The sequence below is a fragment of the Chamaea fasciata genome, unplaced genomic scaffold, assembly GCF_029207755.1.
Source record: "Chamaea fasciata isolate MVZ Bird 193981 ecotype frontalis unplaced genomic scaffold, bChaFas1.0.hap1 SCAF_57, whole genome shotgun sequence".
Classification (NCBI taxonomy): Eukaryota; Metazoa; Chordata; class Aves; order Passeriformes; family Sylviidae; genus Chamaea; species Chamaea fasciata.
Window position 1 is genome coordinate 11,267 of NW_027094142.1, and position 13,460 is coordinate 24,726.

At 34.7% G+C, this 13,460-nt stretch overlaps 1 protein-coding gene across 1 annotated transcript in view; it reads right to left on the reverse strand.

The window, feature by feature from the left end:
• Positions 1 to 220: 220 nt before the first annotated feature.
• The window catches only part of LOC136304197 (maltase-glucoamylase-like), a 68,372-nt gene continuing 55,132 nt past the window's right edge, over positions 221 to 13,460 (reverse strand). Inside the window, exons 38-47 of the mRNA XM_066207823.1 lie at positions 13,348 to 13,382; positions 11,474 to 11,590; positions 8,649 to 8,797; positions 7,288 to 7,372; positions 7,104 to 7,160; positions 5,022 to 5,146; positions 3,011 to 3,099; positions 2,208 to 2,257; positions 1,295 to 1,465; positions 221 to 433 (exon numbers count right to left, since the gene is read on the reverse strand). Coding sequence (XP_066063920.1) covers positions 371 to 433; positions 1,295 to 1,465; positions 2,208 to 2,257; positions 3,011 to 3,099; positions 5,022 to 5,146; positions 7,104 to 7,160; positions 7,288 to 7,372; positions 8,649 to 8,797; positions 11,474 to 11,590; positions 13,348 to 13,382 — 941 coding nt within the window. The 3' untranslated portion in view covers positions 221 to 370. The remainder of the gene's footprint in view (positions 434 to 1,294; positions 1,466 to 2,207; positions 2,258 to 3,010; positions 3,100 to 5,021; positions 5,147 to 7,103; positions 7,161 to 7,287; positions 7,373 to 8,648; positions 8,798 to 11,473; positions 11,591 to 13,347; positions 13,383 to 13,460) is intronic.

A 13,460-nucleotide genomic window follows, 5' to 3' on the forward strand; every position in this document is an offset into this window, starting at 1 on the left:
ATCTTTAAGCAATTTATTATTGCTTAATATAATTATCGATACTTAATATCGACAGTGATCATAACTATTAATAACAGAATTGCTTTTAAAATTTCGTACCAGTTGATTTAATTATTGTTTTACAAAATATTGATATTTTTAAAATGAATTCAGTTTAATAATTTTAAATAATTATAAATTAACTCTGAGTAAGCGAAAAAAATAAAGGCGCTTTTAACGCTTTTTTAATCAGCGCAAGAATTAAAATTATTTGTAGAGAAAACGGGAAATAACTTCCGTGGCTTATAATTTATTTTTTTATATTTAGTATTTGGGGGAAAATTTATTAATTGTAATAAAACCTTAATTATTTTGGGCGGGGGGGTTGGTTTTAGGCCCATTGCAGGGTGTGGTTCTGGCCCAGCTCCAGCTCCAGGCGGGTGATTTTCAGAACCTTTGGCGATAAAAAAAAATTAAATATAAAATAGATTTATATATAATTTTATAGAGCGTCATTAAATATAATATAATAACAAAATATAATAATGTTAAAAATATAATATAAATGTTAGTAATTTTTATCCTAGAATTATTTATAATCGAAACTTTAATGGAGTAATATAAACCACCCGTATTCACCGAAATCACCACAAATTCACCGAAATCACCAGAAACTACAATAAATTACCATAAATTAGCATAACCCAATCCAAATCGTGATAAATTGCGAGAAAGATCCGGGATTCGCCGGAATTACCCCCGAAATCGCCGTAAATAACCATAAATCAAAATAAATTGACCCGAATGGTCATAAATTAACAGAAATCACCTTAATTGGTCCAAATTTCCCCAAATCACTAGAAATGAAACTGAATTTAGCTGAATTAGCATAAATTACCGTAAACCGCCTGAATTCGCCTTAAATCGCCATCAATTAACAACAATTTTCATAAATTATGTGAAATTACGTTTGTTCACCATAAATTACCATAAATCACCATGAATTACCATAAATTAACTTAAATTTGCATAAAGCGCCACGGATTAACCAGGACTAACCTAAATCACCGTTAATTACCTCAAAATAACCCACATGACCATGAATTAACCTAAATTACCATAAAATTACCATAAAATTACCATTAAATCACCACAAATCAACGTCCAACTCGTTGATTCCCGTCAATTTCCACCAAAAAGAATTTCAAGTTTTACCCAAAAACGGCAAATTTGGGCTCGTTCGGTTCGTCTTTTCCACCCCGACAATTCCCGATGTTTTAACATTTTAAAATTGCCCGAAATTTGGGGGTTTTACCTTTTTTTCGGGATCGTGGGTGAAGGTGTGAGGGGAGGCGACGCCGTCGCCGTCGCGGGTCACCGTCACTTTTTGGATATTTCCGGCAATTCCCAAAATTTTAATTTCGGTGAATTTTAGGGAATTTGGGTCTTTGTAGCCATCATGAACGGTCCGGAGTTCCAGAATGTTCTAAAAGGGCAAAAGAGAGGAAAAAAAAATCAGATTTTTTAAATCAAAATTTCGATTTTTTGGTGATTTTTTTTCCCTTTATAATCAATAAATTCTTTGCAGGTTCCTGAGGTTTTGTTGAAATTTTAAAAACATTTAAAAATCTAAAATTTTGTGGGTAGAAAATTAAGATTATTTCGGTAAAATTAAAAATGTTTGGGTAAAAACTAAATATTTGAGGAAAATTAAAAATTTTGGAGGGTAAATTTAAAATTTTTTTGGTAAAAATTCAAGTTATTTGGGTGAAAATTCAAATTATTGGGGGAAAATTCAAAATTTTCGGGTGAAAAGTAAAATTACTTGGATAAAAGTTAAATTACTTGGGTAAAAATTTCAAAAATCCAAATTGTTTGGGGTGAAATTCAAATTATTGGGGTGAAAAATTAAAATTGGGTCAAAATCGAAATCGTTTGGGTAACATTAAAATTATTTGGGTCAAAATTCAAATGATTTGGGCAAAATTCAAAGTATTTGGGTCAAAATTAAAATAATCTGGGTAAAAATTAAAATTCTTTGGGTCAGGATAATTTGGGTAAAAATTAAAATTGGGTGAAAATTAAAATTGTTTGGGTCAAAAGTTGAATTATTTGGGTAAAAAATTAAATGATGTGGGAAAAATTAAAATCCTTTTTGTCGAAATTTCAATTATTTGGAGAAAATTTCAATTATTTGGGGGAAAAATTCAAATTATGATGGGACTCACCGGGCGGGCGGTGAACGACATCAGCAGGTACTCGCCCCTCTCGAAGGTGTCTGGGCAGAGCAGGGAAATTAAAATAAAATTAAATCAAAATAATGAAATTGAAAAATTAAAATTAAACTTACAATTAAAGTTTGAAATCGAAATTTCAAAATTCAAATTAAATTGCAATTATAATTACAATTACAATTACAATCGCAATGCAAATGCGAATGAAATTCCAATAAAATTAAATTGCAATTACATTTGCAATTACAATTACAATTAAAATCAAATTGCAATTAAAATTAAATTTAAAAGATTTTTAATCGCCTTTGTCGCCTCCCAAAAAAAATCCCCAAAAATTCAAATTAATGCCCCAAAATTAAGGCAGAAAATTCACTCCCAGGAGGCCAAGAGTTGATTAATTAGAAGATGCAAATAGCTGTGCAAATAGGGTATGCAAATGAGCATGAGCATGTATGCAAATGACGATGCAAATCTATGCAGACCAGCTTTACGCAAGCGGTCATGGGAATTTATGCAAATGGTTACAAAAAATCTGTGCACATGGCTCTGTAAAGCGATTCGTGCAAATGAGCATGCAAATTTATGCAAGCGAGTGTGCAAACCACGGCGTGAATTTATGCAAATCGCCATGTGAATTTATGCAAACGAGTATGCAAATGTGCGAGTGGTTATAGACGCCTATGATATGCATGTGAAAAGTTGTGCCAGCGACCGTGCAGATCTATGCAAATGAGCATGCAAAATGAGCACGCAAATCTATGCAAATGACCATGCAAATCTATGCAAATGAGGCGGACCGATGCTGACACCGTCGTCCCAGTAGAGGCTCCCCGAGGCGGCGAGGGCGTCGTCCAGCGCCACCGTCAGCAGCAGAGGATTCCGCCGGCTGCGGAAAACGAAATTGGTTCTATTAAGTATTATTAATTAATTAATTATTAATTAATATTTGTTATGTTTCACAGTCGTGGTTTTTATGTATGTGCCTATTTACGATTAATTATATTGCTGTTTACATGGATTATAATTTGGACCGACGGTTTGTAATTTCAATTCATATTTGTTACTTGTTATCATTTATCATTTATCATTTATCATTTATTTTTTTATCATTTATTATTTAATATTTATCCCATTTATTATTTATCACATTTTCGAGCCATTTTTTTATTGTTTAAGGCCAATTATTTCTCCTGAATATATTTCCGGGTGGCAGTGTGTTATTCCTTTCCATATTTAGTGTTCAGTGTTTTTCGTTTGCACTTACATCCCGTCATTTAAGATCTCCAATGTTATATGACCCCCAGACTGTCATATTATAGAGGATAGATGACACTGTATTATATATTTAGTAATTATATATTATATTACCTCAAAAATATTAATCGCATTATTTGAGATATCTATTTTATCATATACATTATATGTTATTTAATGCATATAATATTCTTTATATTATATTGCATTATATATTACATAATATATAATATTAGCTTACATTATATTATATTATATTATATTATATTATATTATATTATATTATATTATATTACATTATATTATATTATATTATATTATATTATATTATATTATATTATATTATATTATATTACATTACATTACATTACATTACATTACATTACATTACATTACATTACATTACATTATATTATATTATATTATATTATATTATATTATATTACATTACATTACATTACATTACATTACATTACATTACATTATATTATATTATATTATATTATATTATATTATATTATATTATATATTATATTATATTATATTATATTATATTATATTATATTATATTATATTATATTATATTATACTATATTATATTATACTATATTATATTATATTAAACTATATTATACTATATTATACTATATTATACTATATTATGTTATGTTATATTATCTTACATTATGTTATATTATCTTACATTATATAGGATTATATTACATTATATAGTATTACATTATATTATATGTTCTAAATAATAAAAAAGAATAATTTTGGGATAATACAATATAATATAATTATGTGATATGATATTATATTATATATATTATGTATTAAAACGATGTATAATATTGAACAATTAATACATTTTAATACATTATATATAAAAAATAAAATATAGAATATTTAATATTTAATATATAATATGTAATATATAATATATAATAGATAATAGATAATAGATAATAGATAATAGATAATAGATGATAATATATAATAGATAATATTTAACATTTAATATATAATAAATAATATTTAATATTTAATATATAATATATAATATACAATAGATAATAGATAATATAGAATATTTAACATTTAATATATAATCAATAATATTTAATATATAATATATAATATTTAATGTATAATGTATAATACATTATATGCATATAATTATGCACAAAATGATTTTGTGCTGTCATATATAATTATATATTATTAATAGTATTTGAAAACACGCAGAGCTTCACATTTTTTTCCTTTATCAAGAAACTCCCTCCCCCGAATCCGATTTTAAAAATACTTTTTTTTTTTGAATTTTTCATTTTGATTTAAAAAAAACCCCCAAATTCGATGAAATCTAAAAATTTTTAAATTTCTTTTTTTTTTAAATTTCTGATTTGCATTTAAAACCTTAAATTAGTGGGATTTTTTTTAATTTTTAATTTTTTTATTATGATTTTTAGTTTAAAGATTTTTAAATTTTTAAAAAATAATTTTATTTTAAAAACCCCCCCAAATCGGTGCGAATTCCCCCCAAATTTCCACCTGAGCTGCGTGTTGATGGCCGGGAGCTGCTGGGGCACGACGTGCCCGCCCCGCACGTGGACGTTGACGTGACCCAAAGGCGCCGGAAAATTCCGGAATTGGCCACGGAATCCGACCTCCTCGTCCTGCCAAACGGCCAAAAAATGATCCAAAGCCGATATTTTTATCGTGGAAAATCCATTTTTAAGAAAAATGAGGGAAAATCACCAAAAAAAGGATTAAAAATGACGAAATAGCGAAAAAATGGTCAAAATCCGATATTTTATCACCAAAAAAAGGATTAAAAATGACGAAAGAGCGAAAAAAATGATCAAAATCTGATATTTTTATCGTGGAAAATCCATTTTCAAGAAAAATGAGGGGAAATCACCAAAAAAAGGATTAAAAATGACGAAAGAGCGAAAAAAATCATCAAAATCCGATATTTTTATCGTGGAAAATCCATTTTCAGGAAAAATGAGGGAAAATCACCAAAAAAAGGATTAAAAGTGACGAAAGAGCGAAAAAAATCACCAAAATCCGATATTTTTATCGTGGAAAATCCATTTTCAGGAAAAATGAGGGGAAATCACCAAAAAAAGGATTAAAAATGACAAAAGAGCGAAAAAAATCATCAAAATCCGATATTTTTATCGTGGAAAATCCATTTTCAAGAAAAATGAGGGGAAATCACCAAAAAAAGGATTAAAAATGACAAAAGAGCGAAAAAAATCATCAAAATCCGATATTTTTATCGTGGAAAATGCATTTTCAAGAAAAATGAGGGAAAATCACCAAAAAAAGGATTAAAAGTGACGAAATAGCGAAAAAATCACCCAAAGAAAGAACAGAAAACTGATAAAAATCCACAAAATAAAGAAAAAATCACCTCCGTTTTTCACCCAATTTACCACAAAATCATTTTTTTCACCCAGTTATCCCCAAACCTCCATTTTTTGGTGCCATAACACAAAAATCACCATTTTCCCCCCAAAATGACCCAAAACCTCCATTTTTCACCTCATTACCCAAAATTATCATTTTTTCACCCGATTTTGCCCAAAATTATCCTTTTTCACCCAATTTTGACCAAAAACCTCCATTTTTCTCCCCATAACTCAAAAAAATCACCAATTTTTTTTTCGTAAAATGACTCGAAATTGCTGTTTTTGCCTCAAAACCCAAAATTATCATTTTTCCACCCACTTTTGACTCAAAACCTCAATTTTTTCACCCGGTTTTAACCAAACCCTCAATTTTTCACTCCCCAAAACTTCAGTTTTTTGCTCATAACACGAAAATCACCATTTCCCCCCCCAAAATGACCATTTTTCACCCCAAACCCCAAAACCGATCATTTTTCACTCAATTTTACCCATATTTATAATTTTTTACCCAATTTTAACCAAACCCTCAATTTTTCACTCCCCAAAACCTCAATTTTTTTACTCATAACTCAAAAATCACCCTTTTCCCCCCAAAATGACCCAAACCCTCAATTTTTCACCTCATTACCCAAAATTATCTTTTTTTTCACCCTATTTTGCCCAAATTTATCATTTTTTACCCAATTTTAACCAAACCCTCAATTTTTCACTACCCGAAACCTCAATTTTTTACACATAACACAAAAATCACCAATTTTCCCCCCAAAATGACCCAAAATCACCATTTTCCAACCCCAACCCCAAAAATATTATTTTTTCACTCAATTTTGACCCAAAATTATAATTTTTCCACCCATTTACTCAAACCCTCCGTTTTTCTCCCCATAACACAAAATCCACCAATTTCCCCTCCCCAAAATGACCCAAAACCTCCATTTTTCACCTCATTACCCAAAATGATCATTTTCCACCCGATTTTGCCCAAAATTATCATTTTTTCACCCAGTTTTAACCAAACCCTCAATTTTTCACTACCCAAAACCTCAGGTTTTTTTGCTCATAACTTTAAAATCACCATTCCCCCCCCCAAAATGACCCAAAATCACCATTTTTCACCCCTAACCCCCAAATTATCGTTTTTTCACCCGATTTTGCCCAAAATCGTCATTTTCCACCCAATTTTGGCTAAAATCTCCGTTTTTGGGGGGGCACTCACGGTGTGGAAGTCGAACCATCGAGCGTCGGGCAGGTACGCGCTCACCTCGGCCGCGCCCTGGAAATTCACATTTTTGGGGTTTTTTTACCCCAAAAAAAATCCCAAATTTTGGGGTTTTTTTTTTTTTTTGGTAAATTTTTTGGGATTTGCCCAAATTTGTCGGATTTCGCCCCAATTTCCTCACCTGCTCCAGGACGGGGCTGACGAGCAGCCCTGGCCCCCACAGGAACTGGCGGTGAATGTCCCACGTGGTTTTGTCCGACACGAATCTGGGGAGAAAAAAGAGGATTTTGGGAAAATTCAATTCCACGGTTTGTTGTCGGGTTTGGGAACTCTAAAGATTTTGGGGAGAAAAACGCTGATTTCGGTCAAACTCACTCGTGCAGGATTTTTTAAATCAGATTTGTGAACCCCTCTAAATTTTGGGGCGAAAAACGCCGATTTTGGTCAAACTCACTCGTGCAGGAGTTTTTTTATCAGATTTGTTTTTTATCAGATGTTCGAACCATGTAAATTTTGGGGTGAAAAACGCCGATTTTGGGCAAACTCACTGTTGCAGGAGTTTTTTATCAGATTGTTGAACTCCGATGATTTTGAGGTAAAAACCGCCGACTTTGGTCAAACTCAGTCGTGTAGGAGTTTTATGTCAGATGTTCGAACCATATAAATTTTGGGGCAAAAAACGCCGATTTTGGGCAAACTCACTCGTGCAGGAATTTTTTATCCGATTAGTGAACCCTCTAAATTTTGGGGCGAAAAACGACGATTTCGATCAAACTCACTCGTGCAGGAGTTTTTTTATCAGATTTGTTTTTTATCAGATGTTCGAACCATGTAAATTTTGGGGCGAAAAACGCCGATTTTGGTCAAACTCACTCGTGCAGGAATTTTTTATCCGATTAATGAACCCTCTAAGTTTTGGGGCGAAAAACGCCGATTTTGATCAAACTCACTCGTGCAGGAGTTTTTTTATCAGATTTGTTTTTTATCAGATGTTCGAACCATGTAAATTTTGGGGCGAAAAACGCCGATTTTGGTCAAACTCACTCGTGCAGGAATTTTTTTATCCGATTAGTGAACCCTCTAAGTTTTGGGGCGAAAAAACGACGATTTCGATCAAACTCACTCGTGCAGGAGTTTTTTTATCAGATTTGTTTTTTATCAGATGTTCGAGCCATGTAAATTTTGGGGCGAAAAACGCCGATTTTGGGCAAACTCACTGTTGCAGGAGTTTTTTATCAGATTGTTGAACTCCGATGATTTTGAGGTAAAAACCGCCGACTTTGGTCAAACTCAGTCGTGTAGGAGTTTTATGTCAGATGTTTGAACCATATAAATTTTGGGGCGAAAAACGCCGATTTTGGGCAAACTCACTCGTGCAGGAATTTTTTATCCGATTAGTGAACCCTCTAAGTTTTGGGGCGAAAAACGCCGATTTCGATCAAACTCACTCGTGCAGGAGTTTTTTTATCAGATTTGTTTTTTATCAGATGTTCGAACCATGTAAATTTTGGGGCGAAAAACGCCGATTTTGGGCAAACTCACTCGTGCAGGAGGGGCCTGACCACGGTGCTGCCGTCGGCGTGGGCGCGGAACATCAGCGTGTACAGGTGGGGCAGGAGCTGGTACCGCAGCTCCAGCACCGCCCGCGACAGCTCCTCGAATGTCGAGTTCCACGACACCGGGTCCTGCCGCTGATTTGGGGCGAAAAAACCGAGATTTTGGGTCATTTTGGTGAAAAACGACAATTTAGAGGGGTTTGGGGGGTAAAAAAATGGGGATTTTGGGGCATTTGGGTGCGGTAAGAAATGGTGATTTTTGTGTTTTGGGGTGAAAAATGACACGCTGAGTAATTGGGTGGGAAACGGAGGCGTTGGGGCGTTTTTTGGGGTGAAAAATGGCGGTTTTGGGTCATTCGGGGGCGAACAGAGGGGATTTTTTTTTCGGTTATTTTGGGTGGGGAAAAAATGGTGATTTTTGAGCCGTGGGACGAAAAACGGAGGGTTTGGGTAATTGGGTGGGAAATGGTATTTTGAGTGATTCAGTGGAAAATGGCGGGATTGGATTATGGGGTGAAAAATGGGGATTTTGGGTCATTTTGGGGTGAAAAGTGGAGGGTTTGGGGGTGAAAAATGGAGGTTTCGGTGAATTTTTGGAGGGAAATCGGTGATTTTTGCACCGCCGCGATAGGTCAGAGAATGTTGAGTTCCAGGCCACCGGGTTCTGCTGCTGATTTGGGGTAAAAAAATTGAGATTTTGGGTCATTTGGGTGAAAAACGGCGATTTGGGGTTTTTGGGGTGAGAAGCTGAGGTTTTGGTGCATTTTGGGGGGGGAAATAGGTGATTTTTGCACCGCCTGCTACAGATCCGCGAAGGTCGGGTTCCAGGCCACGGGATCCTGGTGCTGAAATGGGGCGAAAAATGGAGATTTTTGGGTCATTTGGGCTGAAAAATTGAGGTTTTGGGGTGAAAAAAGGCAATTTTGGGTCATTTTTGGGGGGGGGGGGAGATCAGTGATTTTTGCACCGCTGCGACGCGTCCTCGGACGTCGAGTTCCAGGACTCCGGGTCCTGCCGATGAAATGGGGGAAAATCGGGAAATACACGGGAAAACGGGTTAAAAAAATGCAGGAAAAATGCGGGAATTATGGGGAAAATATGGGGGGAAACGGGGAAAATTCGGGAAATTGAGACTTTTAGTGAAATTTGAGGTGAATTTGCCCCACCTTGTCCCTGTCGCCGTTGTGGTGGAGGGAATAGGGGCGGAATAACGGAAACACGGAAAATACGGGGAAAGGTGGAGAAAATGCGGGAAAATACGGGGGGAAATGGGAACCGTGGGGAAAAAATGAGGGAAAAATGGGGAAAATAGGAAATATGGGAAAAATACGGGGAAATGTGGAGAAAATACGGGGGGAAATGGGAACTGTGGGGAAAAAATGAGGAAAAAATGGGAAAAATAGGAAATACGGGAAAAATACGGGGAAATGTGGAGAAAATGCGGGAAAATACGGGGGAAAATGGGAACCGTGGGGAAAAAATGGGAAAAATATGGGAAATACGGGAAAAATATGGGGAAATGTGGAGAAAATATGGGGGGAAATGGGAACCATGGGGAAAAAATGAGGAAAAAATGGGGAAAAATAGGAAATATGGGAAAAATACGGGGAAATGTGGAGAAAATACGGGGGGAAATGGGAACTGTGGGGAAAAAATGAGGAAAAAATGGGAAAAATATGGGAAATATGGGAAAAATATGGGTAAATGTGGAGAAAATATGGGAAAATGAGGGGGGAAATGGGAACCGTGGGGAAAAAATGAGGAAAAAATGGGAAAAATAGGAAATATGGGAAAAATATGGGGAAATGTGGAGAAAATATGGGAAAATACAGGGGGAAATGGGAACTGTGGGGAAAAAATGAGGAAAAAATGGGAAAAATATGGGAAATATGGGAAAAATATGGGGAAATGTGGAGAAAATATGGGATATACTGAGGAAATACAAAAAACCACGCGGAAATATGAAGGAAATATGGGAAATCTGGGAAAACTTGGGGAAAGTACAGGCGAAATGTGGGAAATATGGAAAAAACTTCGGGAAAAAAGGGAAATATGGGGGAAATATGGAGAAAATTTGGGAAATACAGAAGAAATACGAAAAGTGTGGGGAAATTCGGAGAAAATACGGGGAAAATTTGGGAAATATGGGAAAAATACGGGAAAAAATGCGGGAAGAAAAGGGAAAATATGGAGAAAATATGGAGAAAATATGGGAAATGCAGGAGAAATGTGAGAAATATGGGGGAAATTTGGGGAAATATGGGAAATATGGGGGAAAAATGGGGAAATTTGGGGAAATATGGGAAATATGGGGAAATTTAGGGAAATATGGGGAAATTTGGGGAAATACGGGGAAATTTGGGGAAATACGGGGAAATTTGGGGAAATATGGGAAATATGGGGAAATATGGGGAAATTTGGGGAAATTTGGGGAAATATGGGGAAATTTGGGGAAATTTGGGGAAATATGGGAAATATGGGAAATTTGGGGAAATATGGGGAAATTTGGGGAAATACGGGGAAATTTGGGGAAATATGGGAAATATGGGGAAATTTGGGGAAATATGAGGGAAATATGGGGAAAAAAATGGGGAAAAATGGGAAATACAGAAAATATGGATAAAAAAATTACAGGTAAAATCTGGGAAACATGGGGAAAATTTGAGGTGAACGTGGGGGGAAAGAAATATGGGGGGAGAAATGGGGAAATACAGAGGAAACCAGAAAAATATTGGGAAAAATGTTGGGGGAAATTTCGAAAATTGGGGATTTTTAATGATTTTAGCGAAATTCGAGGCGACTTTGGCCCACCTTGTCCTTGTTGCCGTTGTGGTTGCGGGAATAGGGGTAGAAGGCGCCGAGCTCCATCCAGCGGGCGCAGAGTTCGTACGAGGGTTCCCCGAAAAACCCGCAGATGTCGGCCCCGGTCTGCCAGAAACGACCCCAAAAATGTAAAAAATCCCGGAGAAAAATAACCCCGAAATTTTAAAAATCCCGGAGAAAAACTGCCCCAAAATAAGCCCAAAATAATAAAAAAAAAAATCGCGGTGGAAAATAGCTCAAAAATTAAAAAAAAAAAAAAATCCCGGAAGAAAAGGCCAAAATAACCCAAAAATTTAAAAATTCCAGAAAAAAACCCTGGCAACCGCCCCAAAATATAAAAATCCCAGTGAAAAATAACCCAAAATAAAAAAATCCCGGCAAAAAAAAAAACCCCAAAAATAAAAAAATCCCAGAAAAAATTGGCAAAAAAACCCCCAAAACAAAACAAAACAAAACAAAACAGAAAAAAGACGAAAAAACCCTCAAAAAATAAAAAAATCCCGGCAAAAAAAAAAAACCCAAAAATAAAAAAAATCCCAGAAAAAATTGGCAAAAAATACCCCCCAAAACAAACAAAAAAAATCCCAGAAAAAAGACCAAAAAAACCCTCAAAAATAGAAAAAATCCTGGCAAAAAAATAACCCAAAAATAAAAAATCTTGGAAGAAAAAGCCAAAAACTCCCCAAAATTAAAAAAATCCCAGAAAAAACCTGCCAAAACCACTAAAAATTAAAAATCCCAGCGAAAAATACCCCACAAATAAAAAATCCCAGAAAAAGGCAAAAAAAACCCCCAAAATTTAAAAATCCCAGCAAAAAAAGTCCCGAAAAACCCCCAAAAATATAAAATTCCCTGCGAAAAATTAACCCAAAACCAAAAAAATCCCTGCGGAAAAAGGCAAAAAATAACCCCAAAAATTAAAAAAATCCGGGCAAAAAATGACCCCAAAATAAAAAAAATCCCAGAAAAAAAGACCCAAAACCACCAAAATTTAAAAATCCCAGAAAAAAACTGGCAAAAAAAACACCAAAAATTTTAAAATCCCAGTGAAAAAATAACCCCAAAATAACCCAAAACCATAAAAATCCCAGGGAAAATAAACGAAAAAAAAAAAATTGTGACAAAAAATGACCCGAAATTAAAAGAAGCAGCAAAAAAAAACCTCCTAAAAACCCCCAAAAAGTTCCTGCAAAAATCCACGATTTTGGTTCATTTTGGGGGAAAAAACCCGAAAAATGCCATTAAGAACTCAGGATTTTGGTTAAATTTGGGGGGAAAAATCCCAGAAAAAAAATCCAGGATTTTGGTAAAATTTGGGTGGAAAACCCCCCCAAAAACCCCCAAAAACTCCCATTAAAAATCCAGGATTTTGGTAAAATTTGGGTGGAAAACCCCCCCAAAAAACCTCAAAAACTCCCGTTAAAAATCCAGGATTTTGGTAAAATTTGGGTGGAAAACCCCCCAAAAACCCCCAAAAACTCCCATTAAAAATCCAGGATTTTGGTAAAATTTGGGTGGAAACTCCCCCCAAAAAACCCCAAAAACTCCCATTAAAAATCCAGGATTTTGGTAAAATTTGGGTGGAAAACCCCCAAAAAACCCCCAAAAACTCCCATTAAAAATCCAGGATTTTGGTAAAATTTGGGTGGAAAACCCCCCCAAAAAAACCCAAAAACTCCCATTAAAAATCCAGGATTTTGGTAAAATTTGGGTGGAAAACCCCCCCAAAAAACCCCCAAAAACTCCCATTAAAAATCCAGGATTTTGGTAAAATTTGGGTGGAAAACCCCCCAAAAACCCCCAAAAACTCCCATTAAAAATCCAGGATTTTGGTCAAATTTGGGGGAAATGAACGAACTTACGTAGGAGATGCCGAAGAGGCTGAATTCCATCATCCCTGGGGGGTTAGAGAGGAATTAATTAATGGGGATTAATTAATTCATTAATGAGGATTTTGAGGTTAAAAATGGGGATT